Genomic DNA, 23,298 nt, shown 5'->3' on the forward strand with positions numbered 1-23,298 from the left:
GCAAAACTTGCTGTTGGATTAAACATGTGGGGTGAGAGAATAGGGTGACCCCAGGTGTCTGGTTTGAGCGAATGGGTGCAAAAGAATGAGAGAGGAGAACAGGCTTGGATGGAAGGTGCTGGGAAGGGAGTGGGAATATACATTCTATTTTGAACACACAGTTTGAGATGCCTGTGAGATATACAGGAGAAGATACCATAGGCAGATTAGAGCTCAGAGGAGAAATTTTGGCAATTATAAATCTGGATGTTGTCTGCATTTCAATGAGATTTAAATATGGCCACTGTAAGCTGGAAGGAATTCCCATGACCTATTGAAATTCCAACATTAAGGATGACCACACAGAATCAAACACTATTTTAATAATATCTGCAACTAGCAATAAATAATGGAGAGCAGTATTCTTATTTTATAAAAAGACTCCAGACCCTAAGATATCCAAGGGAAGAAGCCTTCAAAGAAAGCAACTCTGTTCCTAGAAACCTAAGATATTAAAGTGCCTATGTATAATCTTGCAGTCAGGCCAACTTCCTTAACAAAATGCATACGTTCCCTTAGCAACGGAAAGAATGGAAGTGCCAGGCAGCACTCAAGCCAAAGGTTTAGAAAGATAAATACTGCATGGTATCACTTATATGTGGAATCAAAAAATAATAAAGTTGAAGTCATAGAAACAGTAAAAAAGTGGTTACCAGGGCCTAGAGGGTGGGGGAAATACAAAAAAGGATACAGACTTTCAGCTATAAGATAAATAAGGTTTGTGGATCTGATGTATAACATGGTGACTATAGTTGATAACACTGTTATATAGCTGAAATTTGCTAAGAGTAGAACTTAAACGTTCTCAAAAAAAAAGTGATAAAAAAAAAAAAAGGTGATGGGTGATGTATGTGTTAATTTAAGTAGATGGGGGAATCCTTTCACAGTGTACATTTATGTCAAGTCATCACATACACTTGAAATGTCTTACAGTTTTGTTAATTATACCTCAGTAAAGCTGAACAACAAAAGCCTGCAGGACAGAGACCCAAGAAGAGCCAAGACTTCAGTCTGAGTCTGAAGGCCAGAAAAGACCAGCGTTCCAGCTCAGCAGTCAGGTAGGCAGTTTAAATACAAAAACAAATACAAGCTAAAGTTACCCTTCATTCTTGAAGCTCTAAGGCCCACAGTCCTTAATTTCCCTAGAGAAACTTATTTTTTATTCAGCCAACCTGTCTCCACCACTATAGAAAACAGCCAGTGAAGATATTCAAACAGGACCAACTAAAGATGTAGGGTAGAGAACAAGCACAGGATGTTTATCTTCATGAAGATACGTAAGCGTAATGAAGTGCTACAGGTCAAATGCATTCCAAAGAGCAGTTCAGTTTAGCAGATCATAAACGCATCTAGTGCACTTAAGGAATTCTGTTAAATGAAAAGGCTGAGTGACTGTGTGCACCGTAGAAGAGGGTTCGGGAACAGCCAGGAAGGCCATGGGCACCTCCTTCCCCTCCCAAAAGCACACAGAGTCCCTGAAGTTGCTTCTGCAAAGAGTAAACCAGAACATTTGCTCTTTAGAAAGCCATATATGTATAGTTTTTTCCCTATACATGTGCCAGTTACTCTCCATTTGCTCCCAACCCAACCCCAACCGGTCATTCTCCACCTTCCTCTGCACCCCAAAAGACTGATCCCTGAGAACACCAGCCCCTGAGCTCCTTGCCCTCTGGCTTCGGGTTGGCTTCAGCTAATGGGAGCCAGTGGCAGGACAGAGAGGATGGGTGTTTCCTCCCTCAGTACTCTGCTCCGCTGCCAGCCGCAGCGCTGGGAGTGGCTGCATCCCCCCACCCGCTCCTACCAGGCAGCCCCGCCCAGGGGTGGAACAGCTTCCTACTGTCCTTGGCCAACAGCAGTCATGGGTACCTCGACATCCTTACTGGGCCCCCTGAGCCCTGCCCACGCTTCTGCAAAGAGTACTTTCATTAGCTTCTCTTCAGAAGTCCCACATGAGGGTATGTTTCCAGCCAGGACTCTGACTGATACATCCCCCATATACCGTACGGCAATCTTCCACTTCTTCCAATTCAGTCCTGCTGAGTTTTGATCAAGGGGATTCTGATGGCATGGTGTATTCTCATGGGAAAAATGAGACTTCAAATAAAACACCACAAAACCTGATGATATAATTCAATATTTTATTTATGAAAAAGTCATCTTCCAACATTTATTCCATTGAATGAGTGCACAGCATTTTCAGGAACTATCTATCTCAGGGCTACATCAGTACAAAACAGTTTAAATTAGTAGAACAAAGCTGTTTCAAAACGAAAATCGTTGGTTACTGCAGGGTGAGTGCCACCACCACTTGGGAACAGAGGACATGAGGCAGCAAGGTGGTTACTGCATAACATGGGGACAGGCCAGCAGGTACAGTGTCCTTCTCCTATGCAGAGAGAGGCTCCCAGGCCTTAGGGCACCTCCCTCTCTAGGACACGAATGAGAGGCAGAAGTATGTCACTTTGTCTATGCTCACCTGTTGGGATGACATTTCCATCTTGGCCACAGTGAGATACCCTGGAGCTAGGCTTAGCCACCAGCCCTACGTGTATCTATATCTGATCAAAGGATTCAGGGTGAGAAGAGAGGGTGCTATGGGATAGAGTGATGGGAATAAGCAAGAGTGAAGAAGATAATCTTATGTGACAAATGCAGAATCAAATTCTCTACTCATGGTCCAAGATGCCTTTTGTTTGGTCCACTGATTTTCTTTTTAACCTCCAAGTTACCTAGCCAATAGGAGGACCACAGTGAGGTGGGGTATGATTAACTAGAAGAGCACACCTGTGTGTGTCTGTGTGTGTCTGTGTGTGTGTGTGAGTACAGGTACGGTGGACGTTGGGCATTACCAGGGCCCATACGGGCCACTGGGAAAACTTTTCTGGGGCTGTCTGGGAATCCTGCTGGGGCATGCCCTCTGTCTCTTCTAGCCATCTGGAGAATAATTTTACAACACCAGCAAGTTAAAAACATTTTTAATCCTCTTTATGTAAATATCCTAGACACATTTTCTTCTGTTCCCTCCAAGATGATTATAACTTCTGTATGACACTATTTCCCTTTAATAACAAAACTACCCAGAAGGCTTACAAAACAACTGCTGACAATGCAGCATTTTCAATATTCTATACAACCCATGCTAAGGCACCCGCACTGATTTTTCTAGTATCACCGACATCAGCCTAGAATTCTCACCATGTGTATCAACCCACCCCGATGTATGTCCCAGGTACTATATGACCCACCTACTACTTGCTGATGACGATTCCCCTTCTGAGAGACCCTCGCACCCTCACTGCACATTCTGCCACAACAGGGGGCTTGGCATCACACAAGTGGCTCATATCAGGTTTAGAGTTCGTCGTGTTTTGCCTCCTGGTCTTTGAGTTTAAATTCCTCAGCTGTGACCTTCCCATCTCCATTCCGGTCCTGGTTGGAGAACATATTCTTCACAATCATCTCAGTATCGAATCCAGGGGCAAGTTTCCCTTTGCCAGATGCCACCTGGGCATGAATGTACTCTGAGAACTGGAGAGAAAGGGGCAGGACAGACCATGAGATACAGCAGCTGAGAACACCAAGCTGGAGCCTGAACAGAGCAGCCCAAGGGCGATGGGGCTGGAATTTGAGTCTGAGCCAGCAGAACAGACAAAATCTTCTGAACTACATGACCCGGGTTTTTTCCTCCAGATGCAGGTTAAAAAACCCCTGCCAAAATGACTCCAGGAGCCCTTAGGCCCCAGGCAGCAATACACAGCAGCCACTGGAACTATCCCTTTTCCCCAAATCAACACTTAGTTTAACACCAAAGGCCAATCCCCTAACCACCCTCGCCTCTAAGAATTCATTCATTCGTTCATTCATTCATACAATAAAAACTTATTGTCTACTGTGTGCTAAGCACCATCCTAGATCCTGGAGCTATATCAATAAACAAGCAAAACATCCTGCCCTTGCAATTCTAGCATATGCTAGTGGACAAGATACACGATTAAAAAGGAACATTTAAAAAGTAAGTAAACTACACGTTAACTTAGAAAGTAAAATGCTCCAGAAAAATGAAAAAGTAGAGCCAAGTAAGGAAGATCCAGAGTGCAGTTAGGGGAATGGGTTGAAATATCAATTTGGTGGTCAGGGTAAAACCCTAATGCTAAAGAGAGTCCTGTGCAAAGGCTTGAAGGAACTGAGGGAACACGCCCAACAGTTATCTAGGGGAAGTGTCTTCTGAGCTGAGAACATCTGGTAAAAAGGCCCGGGGTGGACACATGGCCGGTGTGTTTACAGGACAGCAAAGGGAGAGTCGTTGGAGGGGAGGTTACAGTGAGCAGGTGGTGGAGGGCCATTGTAGGGCCTTTGTGGGCCACCGCAAAGACTGGAAATAGGGGGATGTATGGTCAGGCCACTCAAGATGGCTGTTCTCTTGTCTTTGTACATCCCCTGTTTGACTAGTCCCTGCTTCACCTACACCCTACTCACAAGAAGGTGCTTGCCCCCTGCCCCAGCTAGTGATTGTTCTAATCCTTAGGCCAGAATGGCTCCACCTGCTAGTTTAGTAAAGGGAAACCTCTGCCCTCGTGATGGTCGTTAACCTGAGGGGCTGTGAGGGACATGCCCCAGCTGCTGGTTTCCCTGGTAACTGATAAGCCAACCTGACGTCAATTCCCCTATAAATGGTGGCCTCCTTCTCCCCCAGGTAGCGAAGATTCCTGTTATGTCCTGCCTCCTGTCTGCCGTACACAGTGCGCGGGGGGTAGCTCCAGGACCTTTTGCTGCAGACTTGTATGATACCCCTGTCCAATAAGTTGTTGATGTCTCTGTCGCTGTCTCTAGGCTCTTTCTTCAGTCTCAAGGCTGGGCAACTACAAGGCTTTCAGGCCTGCGGGATGCAGCCCAACAGGAGGCTTCTGCAGGGTTCTGAGATGAAGCAGGCCATGCTCTGACTTATGTTTTAGAAGGATCACTGTGGCTGCTGTAAGGGGCAAGGGTGAGAGCAAGAAGACCTTCGTAGAGGTCCAAGCGGGAGGCGGTGGGCCCTGGACTGAGATATGCTGTGGAGCAGAGGTGATGAGAAGTGGTCAGGTTCTGGATATGTTTTCAAGACAGAGCTAGAATAATTTCCTGATGGATCTATTCTAGCCTGTGAGAGGAGGAGAGGAGTCAGAGATGACTGAGTGCTCTCACCTGAGCAACTGGAAGGAAAGCGATGCCATCGAATGAGATGGGGAAGGCTTTGGGTGAAGCAAGTTCAGGGGGGGTGGATGTTGGGGGTTCAATAAATGGAGATATCAAGTGGGCAGCTGGATACCTGAGTGTGAAGTGGAGAGAAGATGGGCCCGGAGCTGCCCATCTGGAAGTCACAGGACAAGGATGGTAAAGCCATGGGACTGGAGGAGACCACCAAGGGAGTGACGTAAAGGGGGAGAAGAGCTCAAGTTCAGGACTTAGCCTGGGGCCCTCCACCCTGAAGAGCCCAGGAAGAAGACTCCTGAGAAGGAGCTACCAGTGAGGTAGAAGGAACACAGAGAAACTGTGCTGTGGAAGCCAGGGAAAGAAGACGTCTCAAAAAGGAGACGGCTGTGCTGAAGTAAGAGTAAGTAAGGTTCAGCGCCTTAGCGAGACCAGGTTCAGTGGCATGGAGGGATAAAAACCCAACAGGAGTGGGTGTGAAATGGATTACAAGGAAAGGAACTGGAGGCAGGGAGGACAGACAACTCTTTTGAGGTTTTTGCTGTAAAGGGAGCAAAGGCATAAAAGAAATGGAAAGATGCATTAAGAGAAGGGAAAACAGCAGCATGTTCTCGGGCTAATGTGAACGATCCAGTAGCTGGGGAAATGTTGATGACAGAAGAGAGAAAGGGGAGAAGGCTGGAGCCATGTCCTTGAATAAGCAGACGTGGAACAGGTGGAGAGCTGGAATTCCCTGGGGCTGTGACAAGACAGAGGGCTCTATTGCCCAGTTCCACAAAGGGGTGTCTCGTGCAGGAGAAACAACACAGGATCTAGATGCTTCAGACGGGGATGTGTACAAACCGCTGGATGGCTGTGCAATCTTGGGGAAGTCATTTACCTTCTCTGTGCACAGCTGCTTCTTCTGAAAAATAGGGATGATGACAAGGCTGTTGTGAAGGCCAAGCAAGATAATGTATGTGAAAAACACTTAGCACAGTGCAGGCCGCAGTGAGCACCCAGGAATGAAGAGCTGAATCCAGAGCTGTGAGACCTGGAGCCAAGCCCTGAAGCTCTCAGGGCCTCGGTCTCTTCAAAGAGGAATTGTGAGCTCAACTTAGAGACTGTGTGCGTGCAAGTGCATGGTACACGAGCACGCAGGTTACCAGCATCACAAGCAAGCACAGCTGTCCTCACTCTGAAAGGCTTCACATTCAGGGTGGGTACCCCGGCCCAGTGAGGCTCCCTGAGCTCCTTGGGTCCCACTTCCCTTCAAAAAGGTCAGTTACCTCTTCCAGGAGGACTTCTCCATTGCCGTCCTTGTCAATTTCTTCAAAGAGGTTGGCCGACACCTCGCCGTTCCATATGAACATGTACCCCTCCGGCAGGCCGGCCACGAGCTCCAGCAGCTCGATGTCAAACACCAACACAGCACTGCCGGGCACTTCTCCATCTGCCGCAGCGACGGGAGGAGGGGGCGTTAGCGACAAGGCGGGGGGCACGCCCCTCTCATCCCCCCCGCCCCAACCCCGGTTCTAGCTGCCTCATGGATGGAGGCATCTCTTGCAAAACCAAGAAAGTTCAGCATCAATCAGCAAGTGGTTTTTCCAAACTGTGGGTAGTGAGTCTCAAAATCAGTTTAGAGAATGGTGACCAACATTTTTTTAAATTAAGGGATAGAATAAAATCAGAGTACATTGCACATAGAAAGGATAGGTATTGTTTTATGAAACTTAGTTTTAATTTTATATATAAAATTAAATGGATATGTATATTATGTAAAATTGCATCTTATGTGTAACACAGATTGGGAGATAAAATGTAATTCTTACTGTGTCTTTGTGAAAAAAGTTTAAAAGCCACTAGCAGAGACTACAATGGTAGAACTTTTGAATAAATCTAACCGCTGAACTTTAAGAATAATACAGTATGCCTTAAAATAATGATCCAGGATATGATTTGTAAACACAAATTCTAGAACAGTATATATAGTATGGGTCCAAAAGAACTTATAAGTATGTGACTATAAATAAATGTGCATTATTTTAAATTATATATTATAACTATAATCTATATCATAGGAGCATGGTCGTATAGGATATACAACATATTTTTTAAAGTGTTTCTTCTCCGAGTGGGGGGATTAGCAGAGAGTATCTTTTACAATTGCTTAAAAATTTTGAAAAAGAAAATCCAAAGTGCCTATCACTTCTATAAGTTAGCACTTCCCATCTCCTCCATCTCCAGACAGCAGGGGCATAAAAACTGAAAAAGAAGGGGTTCCCACCCACCCACATGAGGAGGACTCATTTTGGCCAAAATCATGAAGTAAACCATAACAGCTGTGAGGGCGACGTAATGCCAGTATTTCCAGAACTTGAAACCAATCTCTTCCACAAGGAAATCTCCTTGGATAGCTTATAGGTTCAGCATTCCAGTGTCCTGGGAAACAGTTCCCCAAGGAAGCACCTGGCTCACCTAAGAGAAATCACCTGGCAAGCCCTTTCAGGGACATTTCCCACATGTGGGTTTGAAGAGCCAAGGTTTATTTCACAGAAACCCCTGCTTAATCCCATTAACGTGGCACTAACACCGAATTCACGGGGTCTTGAAACAAAAATGCTAAATACTTAAATAAAAGTCCCCAGGCTTCCCTGGTGGCGCAGTGGTTAAGAATCCACCTGCCGGGCTTCCCTGGTGGCGCAGTGGTTGAGAGTCTGCCTGCCAATGCAGGGGACACGGGTTCGAGCCCTGGTCTGGGAAGATCCCACATGCCGTGGAGCAACTAGGCCCGTGAGCCACAATTACTGAGCCTGCGCGTCTGGAGCCTGTGCTCCGCAACAAGAGAGGCCGCGATAGTGAGAGGCCCGCGCACCGCGATGAAGAGTGGCCCCCGCTTGCCGCAACTGGAGAAAGCCCTCGAGCAGAAACGAAGACCCAACACAGCCAAAAATAAAAAAAAATTTTTTTAAATTAAAAAAATTAAAAAAAAAAAAGAATCCACCTGCCAATGTAGGGGACGCAGGTTTGAGCCCTTGTCCGGGAAGATCCCATGTGCCGCGGAGCAACCAAGCCTGTGCACCACAACTACTGAGCCTGCGCTCTAGAGCCCGTGAGCCACAACTACTGAAGCCCACGCACCTAGAGCCCGTGCTCCACAACAAGAGAAGTCACTGCAATGAGAAGCCCGCGCACCGCAACGAGGAAGAGTAGCCCCCGCTCGCTGGAACTAGAGAAAGCCCACGCACAGCAACAAAGACCCAACACAGCCAAAAATAAATTTGAAAAAAAAAAGTCCCACAGAGTCTTTGGGTTTTAAATGGAAGAAGCATATTGTGGTTCTAAATAAGCACAAAATACAGACAAAACATGTGCCCCAAACACCTTTTATAAAACATTGTTGCATACTCACCCACACCAGCCTCCCCATAGCCCAGGTGGGGTGGAATGATCACGGTCCGTTTCTCCCCGACGCACATCTCTCTGAGACCCATATCCATTCCCAACACGACTTGTCCAGATCCCAGAACAATATTATACGTTTTACCTAGGTTCCACCTAAAAATGAAACAGAAGAGTCCCCGGTTAGGCCATCAACCCACTGGTACTTAAGAGTGTCCTCCTGAGAAAAACATACCACTTCTGTGAGCTTTCTGCCAAAGATACAGAACCCCTATGGAATTATAAGGAAACATCAGACAAGCCCACATTGAGGGACATTCTGCAAAACAACCAGCCTGTAATCTTCAAAAGTATCAAGGTGAAAATCAAAGGAAAACTAAGGGAGTTCGAGAGTTCGAGAGTTTTGGACATACTGGAATGGATCCTTTTGCTTTAAAAGACCTTATTGGAACATTTGGCAAAACTTAAGTGGGGTCTGAGGATTAAAAGTAATGTATCAACATTAACTTCCTGATTTTAATTGACTTATGTAGGAGAATGTCCATGTTTGTTGGAAATACACACTAAAGTTTTCAGAGGTGAAGAGACATCATAGTGGCAACCTTCTCACCAATGGTTCGGGGTGGGGGGGAGAGTTCTTTGTACTGGTCTTGCAATTTTTCTCTAAGTTTTAGTCAGTGTTGTAGTTAGTCAGAAATTTTCATGAGAATTAAAAATATATATAATGTAGTTAAGACTCTGGGATTTGGATTCAGCAAGACCTGAGTTTGAATCCTGGTCAAATTTAATTTGACCCTAGGAAATATAATGTCTCAGTTTTCCTCATCTATAAAATGGAGATAATAACAGCTACTGCACAGGTTCCAAATAGTAAATAATATGCTTGGCACGGCAGAGAGCAAGCATGAAGAGCTCAATAAACGGATGGCCTTGAGAGTGTGAAGTGCTTGTGCCTGTAATAGCCTATGACTCCAGAAAAATAACTGTGAACTTGGGCCATGGTGTTAATTATCCTTGATGCCCAAGGTCCTAGGGGAATCTAAACAAATAAAAGTTGGCTCAATCACCTCATTCACTACTGAAAGTAAATCTATTTCCAAATTGATGGCATTCCTATCACATCCTGAAGGCAAACAGTGGGAATGTTCTTCCATGGCAAGGAAGAAAAGCCTCCTGGATATCTTGGCGCCCCCTTGATGCCCATCACCAAGTGGTGACAACAGGGAAGGGACTGCCCCTGTGGTCACCTCCCCTTCTCAGGCTTCCCAGCCTCCCCTGGCTGCAGGGCCGCAGCCTCCTTCCCTCCTCAAGCTGGTTCCCAGGGCCAGGCTGGTTCTCTGGAGCTAGCAAATTAAAACCGCGTTTGCATTTGTCCTACCTGGGAGGAAGCAGAAACAAAGCCAATTCTGGCACAGGATGCCTTGGCCGCAGGCCTGCGGGAGGGCAGGCGCGTCCTCTGTCCTGCCCCCCACACAATCCCTCCTTTGTCAGCGGCACAGAGGCGCCCTCACACTGCCTCTCTCCAGGGACCGTGGGGAACTTCCCGTGGGACTACTGGGTTTCAAAGTCTTACAGAATATTTGAGAACTCATTTAGTTATCAAATAACAAATGTTTACTCTTCTCTGAGGCCAGTTTCAACATACATTAAAAAAAATCCTCCAAGGGCTTCCCTGGTGGCACAGTGGTTGAGAATCCGCCTGCCAATGCAGGGGACATGGGTTCGAGCCCTGGTCTGGGAAGATCCCACATGCCGCGGAGCAACTAAGCCCGTGCACCACAACTACTGAGCCCACATGCCACAACTACCGAAGCCTGCATGCCTAGAGCCCGTGCTCCGCAAGAGAACCCCGCAATGAGAAGCCCGCGCACCGCAATGAAGAGTAGCCCCCCCCTCACCGCAACTAGAGAAAGCCCGCGCGCAGCAACGAAGACCCAACACAGCCAAAAATAAATAAATAAAATTTAAAAAAAAAAAAAATCCTCCAAGCAAGCAATTTGTTTTCATGTGTCATCTCTGAAAACCCTGCTAATTCTTTTTCCTCAAGTCATCATTTTATTTTTATTTTTTATTTTGCAGTTTTTCTCTCAGACATTCTCCTCATTCCTTCTGTGCATTCCCGGCTTCCCATTCATTGCAAGCTTCCTGCTTCCTGCCTGCAGGCTGCCCCCTCTGGCTCTCCACCCACACTCCCCTCTATCCTCTCCATCATGGATTCTCCTAGCGCTGATGAACGAGCAACCACAGCAGCACCTGCCTCATTGTTTACAGAGCCCATGTGGGCTTGGGGTGGGGCCAGATCCCCTCTTCCAGAAGGAGCTCCTCTCCCACACCCAGGTAAGCAGTCTCCTGCCACACTTCCCATTATCCCATTATTCTGAAGCTTCCACCCAGCGGAGACCAGCAGGGAAGCCCAGACACTGCTCTTCCGTGTCGATTTACACGTGACACAAATGACTCAAGTGGTTCAGAATGGAGTCTCTGAGAAGAGGAAGGAGCATCACGTGGCTCCCGGATGCTCTGTAACAATATTGTGCATCCGCCAAACACGCATTAGAAGCAGGAAGACTGATTCTCCCCACCCCACGTGAGAAGCGTATCCTGAACCCACCAGAGAAGAAATTCCTTTGTTCATTTCCCACCCCCACTTCCCTTTCCAAGGCCATAGGAGCACCAGACAAGAATATGAACGTTGGCCAGAGCAATGACAGCCAGCCATCGGTCTTACAGACTGCTCTAACCTAGTTTTCCCATGCATAAGCTCAACTGATCCCAAAACAACTACAAGCCATGCTTCTTCCTCACTGTCTAGTCATCAGTGCAAAGAGGTTTGTTGTAAGCCAGGTCCCTGTAAATCTGGGCCCCAGCACCTAGAACATATTTCCTTGATTCTATAATGCATATTTTTTTCACATTTTAATATCTCTTGATTTGGGATACATCTTACAATTGACATCATCTCATTATTTTTTGGCAGTGTTCTTACTTTCTTGAGACACATAAAATGATGCTTCTAACAACCAGCACGTTTTAGATCTGATGAAATACGTTAACTGCCTGAGGATACCGGATGTCATAGCACCAGAGAGAATGCTCTGAGCAGTATGTCCCTCAGGCTCTGCACACTGGCTCTCCCCAGCCACACTCTGTCACCTGAAGCCACAAGGCAGAGGCACGCGTGAAGGGAGAGAAGACCCTCCCCATCTAGAATAAAAGCAGTAGCACATATTTATATGAAGCCCTTCTTTCTCCTCAAGACTAAACTTGGGACTCTAAGTCAGGCTCAATACAAAAATGGGTGTACTTATATGGAGACATAAAGAAAGACTGAGGGCTTCCCTGCGTGGCGCCGTGGTTAAGAATCCACCTGCTAATGCAGGGGACACAGGTTCAAGCCCTGGTCCAGGGAGATCCCACATGCCGTGGAGCAACTAAGCCCACGCGCCACAACTACTGAGTCTGTGCTCTAGAGCCCACAAGCCACAACTACTGAGCCCACAAGCCACAACTACTGAGCCTGCACTCTAGAGCCCATGAGCCACAACTACTGAGCCCATGAGCCACAACTACTGAGCCCGTGTACCACAACTACTGAAGCCCACATGCCTAGAGCCTGTCCTCCACAACAAGAGAAGCCACCACAATGAGAAGCTCGCGCACCGCAACAAAGAGTAGCCCCCACTCGCCGCAACTAGAGAAACCCCGCACATAGCAACAAAGATCCAATGTAGCCAAAAATAAACAAATAAAATAAACAGGGACTTCCCTGTTAGCATAGTGGTTAAGAATCTGCCTGCCAATGCAGGGGACACGGGTTTGAGCCCTGGTCCGGGAAGATTCCACATGCCACGGAGCAAATAAGCCCGTGCGCCACAACTACTGAAGCCCGCATGCCACAACTGCTGAGCCTGCACGCTAGAGCCCGTGAGCCACAACTACTGAGCCTGTGTGCCACAACTACTGAAGCCCACGCACCTAGAGCCTGTGCTCCACAACGAGAAGCCACCACAATAAACCGGCACACTGCAACAAAGAGTAGCCCCCGCTCACCACAACTAGAGAAAGCCCATGCACAGCAACAAAGACCCAATGCAGCCTAAACTAAATAAAATTAAAAAAAAGATAGGCCAAAAATGTTTCTTTCCCAAAGAAGAGAATAGTGTATTAACTTATAGATACCTCTGAAGATTCAGATACATAAGAAGGAAAGCTCCTTTTACCTGTATGATACTAGTATACGCTGTTGATTCCTAGTAATATATTTTCAGATTCATCTCAATCACTTAACATTTATAAAATACTCCCTTTGTGCTATGCTCTGGGCTAGGTGTAAGGAATAATATGAATAAACATGTTGGGTGTCTAAGGTTTTCAGACCAGCACCAGTGATAGAAACAAAAATAACTAAAAGGCAGGTAATACATAAAACATTATGAGACTATGAGACTACAGAAATGGGAGCAGTTGATTCTTCCTAGGAATTAAGCAAAGATTTTGAGAAAAGGGAATACATTTAAGCCAGGGCAGAAGCTGGCCAGAAGGAAGGGTGTAAGCAGTGCACATCCTGCACCACTGCACATGGCACCCCCTGGGAGGCGGAAGACGGGCCTCAGCAGAAGATGAGACTGGCGAGGCAGAACAGAGCTGACAAGAGAGCCTGATGTGCCAGACTCTGAAGTTTAGATTTTATCTGTGGGTTAATTTTTAAAGACAGCAGGATAAGATGAGATCTGCTTTTCAGAAAGACAGTTTCACGGGTGCAGGATGAAACCATTCATAGGGAACTCTTGGAACAATGCACCAGAGTAGCGATGTACACTTGAGATACTCAGCACAAAGGGCGTGAAGATAAAAGCTCTCAACCAGTACCGGATGAAAAGAAAAGGAGGATTGTTGGAACACTGACTGTTATCTGCCAGGCTCACACCCCACCCATCCCTGGCTGCCCTTACGTGGAATCCAGCAGGGTCCCATCCAGAAGCGAGGCGTTGTAGTGATACTTGAGGTAATCCCCCTTCTTACTCAGCACTGAACAGTCGGGGGGCTTATAGTGGGAGGTGATGCTGATGGAGTCTGAAGGGTTGTGAAAGTCAATCACATGGATGTCAAACACCAGCACAGCCGAGCCGGGGATGTTCCCTAAAGGACAGACAAAGGCAATTAGAGTGAACCCTCCAAGCAGCAGCGCACGTGCCTCCCCAGTATCACCAGCTATTCCTCACAGACCTCCAGTGAGGAACACGGGGACCCACCTGTGAAATCCTAGGGAATGCTGGAAGAGTGAAGCTGCAAGGGCCATTAGAAGTAGCCTAACCCAATTTTATAGATGGGGAAACTGAGGCACAGATTTGTCCAGGGTCCACAGTCAGGAGCACACTTTGGACTAAAATTCAAGACACAGTACTACTGCCCCATGGAATGGTTCAACCTGAAAGACTTATGGCTAAGTTCATCACAGATGAGAAAACTAAAGCTCAACCCTTACCCCGCTCCTGCTAGAAGTAAGAAGTGAGATGAGAAAATCATCTGTAGAATGAAAATCACTTTAGTGCCCTCCCACTGCTCAAGAGAAGCAAAACCAACAGAAACTTCACAGGGGAAATCACCTAGCCAAACTTGGCCCATATATGCCCCTTAAGATATACTACACCTAACAATTCACAAAGTGCTTTACAACACATCCTGTTTGTTCTACACAAAATTATTACTCTTTTCCATTTTTGAAAACATTATCTCACATCTGAATAATGTTTTACAGTTTACAAAGCATTTTTCACATATGCTCTCTCATTAAATCCCTGCAGGAACCTTTTTGGGTAAATATTACCATAAATGCAGGAGTAGCAGATCATCCATTCATTTAATGACAGCTTCTCAGGGGGGGTATCAGTTGTTAACCACACCCCCAGATCATTTCAGAGAAGTTTACGTGTAAAAAATTTGTAAATAGTGTTACTTAGAATCAAGGAGGTATAGTATTTTCATTAGCATTTTACGGACAAGAAAACCAACTCAGATATAACTTGTTCAAGAAAACAACACAGCTATAGACAGAATTCAGTAGTGCTACGTGGACATCAACAGCCCCTCCCCACCCCCCATCCTCCAGATCACACCACCCCCACCCCACCATGCACTCTTCTGTTTCTCGGCTGCTGTCTCTCTAACACAAACTTAATGGGTAGGTGCTTGTTAGGTACCAGGCACTCTTCTAAGTGCTTTAGATGTATTAGTTTAATTCTCATTATAATCCTATATTCCCAACCTACAGATGAGGAAACTGAGGCACAGATTTTGATGGCTGCCCAAAGTGACCGAGGTAGTAATTCGAGAAGCTTGGGCTTTTACAGCAGCACACAGGTGCCTCATACTCACTAGTGATGGAGAGTTGCTGAAGTGAGTGGTTAACAGGGTCCGGGATCTTTCCCAGAGGAACCAGGTATTGCAAACTGCCATAGGAGGGTGCCTGGAACCAGGGCCAAGGGCAGCTCTTTGCGGGAAACAGCACACACTAGCGGGAGTGCGCGGCTGTGGAGCCAGACAAGTGGTTTCTCAATCTTGGCTGCTCATTAAAACCAACTGGGAACGAACCTTGAAAACATTATGCTCAGTGAAAGAAACCAGACACAGAAAGACAAATATTGTATGCTTTCACTTATCTGAGGCACCTGGAATAGGCAAATTCATAGAGACAGAAAGTAGAATGGTGGTTGCCAAGGGCTGGAGGGGGAGAGGGTCATGGGGAGTTTGTGTTGGGGATGATGGAAAAGTTCTGGGTAGAGACAGTGGTGATAGTTACACAACATTGTGAATATATTCAATGGCACTGAACTGTAAACTTAAAAAGTGTTAAAATGGTAAATATGTGCATTTTACCACAATAAAAAAAATAATATAATTCACCACATTCACAGAATAAAAGAAAAAATCATGATCATCTGAAAAAAACATCACCTGGGCCCCACTCTGAGATTCAGATGTAGCTCACCTAGTGCAGTGATCTCGGCCTTGGGCGCCATCAGGATGTCCTGGAGAACTTGGCGAAAACACAAAGGGCCAGGCCCTTTCCCATGCAGCACCTCTGGTTCTGTGATCTTTAAGCTCTCCAGGTGATTCTTGTCTGTGATATGCTACAACACCGCAGAACGGCTGGACTACAGTGGCACCAGGCATTGGTTTTCCAGGAGTTTCTAAGGGGCAGCCAAGGTTTAGGAGCGCTGTGCTAAACGGTCTGTAAGTGAGCAGCTGAGGATATTTAGGAACCCCACCTCTCATCTCCATGAGGAGGACCAAGGTGCAGGCCATGGCTGTGATGAAGGGGATTGGTGGAAAAGAAAGCTGCACCTTGAGCAGCTCCAATAACCTCTCTGAAGAAAACGTGTGGATGGAGCCCAAAAAGGGACAAGAACCTGATGGCATTGGGCTGGTACAAACTTAACCTCCCCTTGCCAACTATATGGTTGGACCATTCAAGAGGGCTGTTCTCTTGCTCTCTGTACAGCCCCTGCTCGACCAGTCCCTGCTTCACTCATATGACTATCCAATTCTCTTAATCATAGCACTTAATCAGTAACTGCCTACATGCTTGCCCCCTGCCCCAGGTGCTGGTTTCCCTGGTAACTGATAAGCCAAGCTGACATCAGTTCCCCCTTTAAATGGTGGCCCCTTCTCCCCCGCACGTAGCGAAGACTCCTGCCATGTTCTGCCTGCTCTCTGCCATTCACGATGGGGTGTTACTCCAGGATCTTTTGCTGCAGACTTGTAAGATCCCTTATCCAATAACTGGTTGATGTCTCTGTTGCTGTCTCTGGGCTCTTCAGCTTCGAGGCTGGGCAACTACAAGGCTTGCAGCCCAGCACCACCTAAGTGAATGTTGCTTGCCACCTGGATCTACAAGAATTCAGTCATTAGCCACTGCAGTCACTGACTTACAGCACACCTTGGAAAAAATTCAGGGGGAAGATCAGGGATAAGGTACCTGTGCTCTGGGAAAACTGGCAGAACAGGCCTCCAGGTAGTTAGAGGTTTTCAGGAGAAAACTTTATGAACCCAGACTCTTGCATCTTCCTACATTTAGAAAAGCACTAAAGTCAGTAACTGAGATACCTATTCCCTGTGACTAGCAGTTACCTTCTACCAAGATGTGTGCTTTAGGGCTTCCCTGGTGGCACAGTGGTTAAGAATCTGCCTGCCAATGCAGGGGACACGGGTTCGAGCCCTGGCCCTGGAAGATCCCACATGCCGTGGAGCAGCTAAGCCCATGCACCACAACTACTGAGCCTGTACTCCAGAGCCCGCAAGCCACAACTACTGAGCCCACGTACCACAACTGCTGAAGCCTGTGTGCCTAGAGCCCGTGCTCCACAACGAGAAGCCACCACAATGAGAAGCCTACACACTGCAATGAAGAGTAGTCCCCACTCACCACAACTAGAGAAAGCCCACGCACAGCAACGAAGCCCAACACAGCCAAAAATAGTAACAAATAAATTAATTAATTAAAAAAAAATAGATGTGTGCTTTATTGCACATACCCTTCCTCCAAATTCACATATTTACTGGCCATCCCCCTTACCTCTTTGGAGCAGTTCCTCAGAGCCATCTGAGAGGCTATCTCCCAGGCTATAGTTCTCAGTAACCCCAAATAAAACTATAAAACTGAACTCACAGCTCTTACATTGTTGTTGTTTTTGTTTGTTTGTTTGTTTTTAATTGACACCCTCAAAGGCACATTCATGTGCAGGACTATCTTAGGGCACCAGGACTACCCACGCCCCTGTGCTCTGATATCAGTTTGCCCAGCACTTTCCTGATAACTAACCCAGCTTCTCAGGCCCCCAGGATCCCAGGTCCAAGAATTCTGATCAGTGGAGAGGTCAATCACACCCTGTCAAGTAAGTATTCAATGTCCGGTTCTATGTCGGCTCCTGGGAAGTTAGCATGCGTCAGTCTACCAGGTGTCTGATTAAGGCACAAATGCACATCTACTGAGGCATCAATAAGAACGTAAGCTCTATGTGGGCTGGGAGTTTGTCTTTTTCTCTGCTGAATCCCCAACACCTTAGGGCAGTGCCTGGATGTGAAGGCATCCAATAAATTTTTTTTTTTAATAAATTTTATTTTTATTTATTTATTATTTTTGGCTGTGTTGGGTCTTCGTTGCTGTGTGTGGGCTTTCTCTAGTTGCAGTGAGCGGGGGCTACTCTTCACTGCAGTGCATGGGCTTCTCATTGCGGTGGCTTCTCTTGTTGCAGAGCACGGGCTCTAGGCGCACGGGCTTCAGTAGTTGTGGCTCGCGGGCTCTAGAGTGCAGGCTCAGTAGTTGTGGCACACGGGCTTAGTTGCTCCGTGGCATGTGGGATCTTCCCGGACCAGGGCTCGAACCCGTGCCCCCTGCCTTGGCAGGTGGATTCTTAACCACTGCGCCACCAGAGAAGCCTGGCACTCACTAAATCTTTGATGGACAGATAGATGGGGTTGCTGGGCCTGCAAAAAACCCAGACTAGACCTCGAGCCATAAGATCCCACCTGCCCCAGGCAGCCAGCACCCCTTCCACCCTCATTCCCTCTATCTGGCTCTGCCTTCTCCAAAGAATATACAGTGTAAAAATAAGTGCTGACCAGTGTAGGGGAGTAAAATTGCCACCCCAAAAATGTCTCTTCGACATGTGGATTATTACAAGTTGAAAATAAACAAGACCCAAAAGACTCAAAAAAAAAGAAAAAAAGAAAACCTTTCTTTTTACCTCCCTAACTGCCTAAAGAATGTAGATAGAAGACCTGTTGGGGCATGGGGGGAGCTATCACCATACATAACTACGGTATGAACCAGATGTGTAGACAGGAAGGAACCTAGCAAAGTCCGTTAGTTAAAATTTCTCTTGGTGTCCCAATGTCTGTGTGGCCCAGTAAACATTTGTTTACCAAACATTTGCTTTTCCATCTCCAGGTCCGAAACCACTACCCCCAACATCCTCTTCTGTCTTTAGCTAATGGTGGTGTTTAAGGTGAGGGCTTCAGACATTTTGGTGAGTTACTCAGTTTCCCTAGGTCTCTCCCATATGTACATGTCATTAAACTTTGTTTGACTTTCTCCTGTTAATCTGTCTCATATCAATTTATTTCTTAGACCAGCCAGAAGAGCCTAGAAGGGTAGAGGAAACTATCTCCTCCCCAACACCAGCAAACAGGTGAAAATAATCCAACATTTCATTATGGCCCCGACACCAGCCTCCTCTCTGAATAAACCCTTAACCAATGCAGAAAAGTATTCATCAATTTTCCCCACTAGATAAACCGCCTCAAGAAGAGACACAGATGACAAAAAATAAAGCGGCCGGCCAGCTGGGCCAGAAGGAAACACGGCAGCTCTTGGCAGTGTGGGTTTCCTCTGAGAGCTCTGGGACTTCTGGTTGGAGTTCTCAGTTCTTCATATATGGGTATCAACAAGTCACAGCGTAATGTAAACTCATTCTTCCCCTCTGCCTATGACACAGGCAGCAAGAACCCTGGGTGCAATTCAACTCCATCACTGATTAGCTATTGTGGCCTCTAGCAAATGACTCAACCTCTCTGGGCCTCGTTATCTTAACAGAGAACTGTTTTGAGGTTTGAATGAGCTCGTACATGAGAAGTCCTTTACAGTGTGGGTAAAATATTAGCTTTCTTCACTTTTGAAAAAGAGTGCTTAAAAGGTCATGTGGAAGCTGGGGAACAGAAAATCACTGAGAAAGTGATGTTGCCACAACCCTGCGGCAGAATCCATTCTCCACTTCAGGGTTGCAAACATCCAAGCGCTCTAAATTCAGGACTGTCCCCATGGAACAAAGCAGACAGCAGAAAGGGCCAGAGCCTTTACAGAAGGACTACCCCCTCCCCTCCACCAACCCTGCAAGAGAAAATGGCTGCAACAAAATGAAATGCTGATGAGTCGGAGAGTCCAGCATTTCTTCCTTCCACAAATATTTACTGAATGCTTACCATGTGCCTGGCCCTGTGGTATGTGGTGAGAAAGCCACAGGCTTCCTCTGTGTCCTGACACCCTTCTAAGGTCAGTCCCTCAGTGATTAGCCTTAGGTCCTGTGCAAACCCCACAAGGAGGCCAAGGGCACTCGCTAATCAATAGGACAGAAACAGACCCTGTGCAAGAGCAGCTGGGTGTTACTTGCCAGGGTGCCCCTCTCCCCCATGGGAACAAATGATTCAGGGTGAAGTAGCCTCATGCCCAGAAAATTTATGAGACTTCAAATGTTTCCCAGAGCCTTATATAATTCTTTACAAAACTGTCTCATACTTGTGAGAAAGCCAAAAGGAGAAATAATTTAAGCAAATGTTTTCCATCAGTATATTCTTTTTAGAGAAAGGAAGAGTTAGTCCTGAGGGCAAAATGAAACATGAATACACTGAAAGTATTTGTCTGTTCCTGCATGTATTTGGCTAGAAGTAGAAATTTACATAATACAAAACAACAGAGCATCAAGACACTAGACAAGCAGAACATGAAGCAAGGCCTGTTGAATGATCTTAAGACCTTAAGCTGTGATTTGCTGTGGCTTTATAAATCAGAAATTTAAGTCAGGAAAAAAAATATTTCTCCATGGTACAGCCTAGTTTCCAACCAACCTGGTGATTCTTAGATCCTCCAAACAAATCCTACTGGGAAAATTCTGAAATCCACTGTAGCAGTAGAAGTCAGAAGCAGGTTAACGAAATGAATGTGTACAGCCAGCCAGGACAGCCAGAATCTCATCAGCAAAAAGAACACAAAAGCAAAATAAATACTGCATCAACTCTTCCTAAGTAAGTTAGCAAAAAATGGTATCTGAGAAAAAAAAATAAAGGAAATATGGTTTGGAATACTATGCAACCATTAAAATTCTATGCAACCTGTTGGCATAAAACATTGTTCACAACAAATTACGTACAGAGAGAAATTACAAACTAATATGTATAGATGATTCCACTTTTGTCAGTATTTATTGACAAAAAATACTGTAGCATTTTTTGTCAATAGTGTAGACGGATATGTGTCTATTTCCTTTTATCTACATAGATTCACATATACTCAAAAGTATAGAAGGATAGTCACTTCATGGTTATATTAGTTTCCTATTGCTGCTATAACAAATTACCACAAGCTTGGTGGCTTAAAACAACATAAATTTATTCTCATAACTCGGGAGTCAAAGTCTAAATTCAAGGTATTGGCAGGGATGTGTTCCTTTTGGAGGTTTCAGGAGAATCTGTTTCCTTGTTTTTCCAGCTTCTCAAGCCCACCCTCCTTCCTTGACTTGTGGCCCTTTTCTCCATCCTCTAAGTCAGCAGTGTAGCATTTTATCCTCTCTCTGGTCTCCTGCTTCCCTCTTGCAAAGATCCTTGTAAATACATCAAGGCCACCTCGATGATCCAGGATAATCTCCTTACCTCAAAACCATTACCTTAATCACATCTGCAAAGTCTCTTTTACTGTGTAAAGTGACATATTCACAAATTCTGGGGATTAGGACATGGACATCTTTTGGGGCCGATATTCCACCTACCACATTAACAATGGTTATTCCTGGGTGGTGAGATTATGGGAGATTTTTGTTGTTGTTGATCTCTATTTTCTTTTTCTAAAGTCAACATATATTATTTGTGTAATTTTTAAAAAGAAGTTTGCTGTTTGGGTGACAAATATTCTAAAACTGGATTAAGGTGATAGTTGCACAACTCACAACATTTACTAAAAGTCATTGAATTGTATACTTAAATTGGGTGAATTTTATGGTATATAAATAATACCTCGATAAAGTTGTTAAAAACAAAAACCAAAATCTAATGCACAGTATAGTGAATATAGACAACAATATTGTCTTATAATCATCAAACTTACTATTTATCAATTATTCCAACCATCAAAAAGAAATGATAATTATGTACCATGATAGAGGTGCTAATTATCACCACAATGGCAATCACATTACAATATATAAATGTATCAAAATAACATGTACACTTTAAATGTACACAATGTTATATGTCAAATATATTTCAATAAAAACGAAAAACAAAAAAAGGGGGGTTGCAATTTACTTTCAAATGGCTCAACAAAGAAAAAATGTACTGTAGTTATATATATAAAGCAAATATAGCAAGATGTTGACGACTGGTGAATCTAAGTGGAGTTCACTGTACAGTTCTTTCAACTTTGGTGTAGGTTTTAAATTTTCCAAAAGGAAAAGGAAAACGGGCAGGGGGAACAAGGAGTAACGACAGAGCATCTCTAGAAACTAGAGTTATTTGAGTATTCGAGCCTGAAGCTAGACTTTAGCTTCTATGCTTTGCCAGAGGCCCTGGTTCCAAGCAGCATGGAAGCATCAGTTAGTGCCTCTCAGTTTAACCTTAGAAGGCAGCCAGCGCTCACCTCTTCCTTCCTCACCATATCCCAGGTGAGGGGGGACCACGATCCTCCGCTTCTCTCCTATGCAAATGCCGAGTAAACCTTCATCCATCCCGGCAATCACGTAGCCCTGCCCAATGTAGGTGTCAAAGGTGCGGTTCCGCGAGTAGCTGGGAAAGAGGAGAAGAGCTTGGTCACGAGGGATACCGCAGCAGCAGTGTAGTTGGTACCATGAGGCAACAGAGCGCAGGGGCCTCCAGACCCTGGAATAGGGTGAACCCTAGAATCTGAGTACAAGCCAGGAAACAGGCTCCCCTGAAATGATGAACAAGGATCCACACATTGCGTGGGAGCTGCCGCCTGCACAAACGCTCCCAGAAACGAGCCCTCCAGCCCTCTGGTTTGGTCAGGTTATGAATGGATGCAGGTTACAAGAAGCAATCACACAGAAATGTAGCTAATGTAAATCGGACTGTACGCTTGTTGACCATGTCAGGTTAATGAAAAAAGCATCAAGGGGGCCCTTGTCAGAAACTAAGAATTTCTCTGTTATCTCTTGTAAAGAAACAACTTAGAAGTTCTAGAGTCTTCTATTACTCTAACATAAGTTTCAAATGAAAGCCAAAAAAGGAAAAAAAAGAAAGAAAGAAAGAAACTAAGAATTTCTCTAAAGAGGAGAGTATCTGTATATGTGGGACATGAATATTCCGATTGCCAGAAAAGTAGCATATATACTGAGAGCAATCTAACTCTGCAGTGAACTCGCCCTACTGCAATCCATGCTCACCAAGCTACCTCCCGGTGAGTACCTGAATTTCCCAAGTGCCTCCGGTAGGAGCCCCAAGCATTCCACTCAGTGGAGAGATCCAGCCTCTGTATTAATTGCCAACTGAGTCTGATTACTATGAGTTTGGAGAAAACAAAGCCTGATGATTCCAGAATAAAATAATAAAACTTTATTTGCCACTTCAGATACTGAACTCTGAACCACAGTAATCTGTACCCATTACCCACCCCCAGCTGGAGCAGATGTGGCAAAAAGCTTGTCCTGAAAGGGCCAGTCAGTTCCACTGTCACCTCATCAAACACAGCTCAATGCTGACTGTGTCAGAGAAGATGGTCAGCAGTGGGACCAGGGAGATGAAAAGGCAGAGCTGTGAGGGGCTCTTCCTTCTCAACACCCCTCAGGGACCACAAAGCCAAGGGGCGTGAAGAAATGATAGTAACAAATGATTCTCCTCACCCAGGAAGCAGATTTTCTACATAATTATCTGTATTTCATTGTATATGTATGGAAGACCTATGAAATG

General features: G+C 45.5%; 2 protein-coding genes across 2 annotated transcripts in view; one reads left to right on the top strand and one right to left on the bottom strand.

The window, feature by feature from the left end:
• NT5C3A (5'-nucleotidase, cytosolic IIIA) overlaps positions 1-1,116 on the top strand; it is a 43,242-nt gene extending 42,126 nt beyond the window's left edge. The window contains exon 9 of the mRNA XM_059933633.1: positions 993-1,116. Coding sequence (XP_059789616.1) covers positions 993-995 — 3 coding nt within the window. The 3' untranslated portion in view covers positions 996-1,116. The remainder of the gene's footprint in view (positions 1-992) is intronic.
• A 1,047-nt stretch (positions 1,117-2,163) lies between these two features.
• The window catches only part of FKBP9 (FKBP prolyl isomerase 9), a 48,080-nt gene continuing 26,945 nt past the window's right edge, over positions 2,164-23,298 (bottom strand). Inside the window, exons 6-10 of the mRNA XM_059933631.1 lie at positions 22,013-22,158; positions 13,560-13,746; positions 8,618-8,763; positions 6,495-6,658; positions 2,164-3,567 (exon numbers count right to left, since the gene is read on the bottom strand). Of these exons, the coding sequence (XP_059789614.1) occupies positions 3,391-3,567; positions 6,495-6,658; positions 8,618-8,763; positions 13,560-13,746; positions 22,013-22,158 (820 nt within the window). The 3' untranslated portion in view covers positions 2,164-3,390. The remainder of the gene's footprint in view (positions 3,568-6,494; positions 6,659-8,617; positions 8,764-13,559; positions 13,747-22,012; positions 22,159-23,298) is intronic.

This window comes from Balaenoptera ricei, chromosome 9 (assembly GCF_028023285.1).
Source record: "Balaenoptera ricei isolate mBalRic1 chromosome 9, mBalRic1.hap2, whole genome shotgun sequence".
Classification (NCBI taxonomy): Eukaryota; Metazoa; Chordata; class Mammalia; order Artiodactyla; family Balaenopteridae; genus Balaenoptera; species Balaenoptera ricei.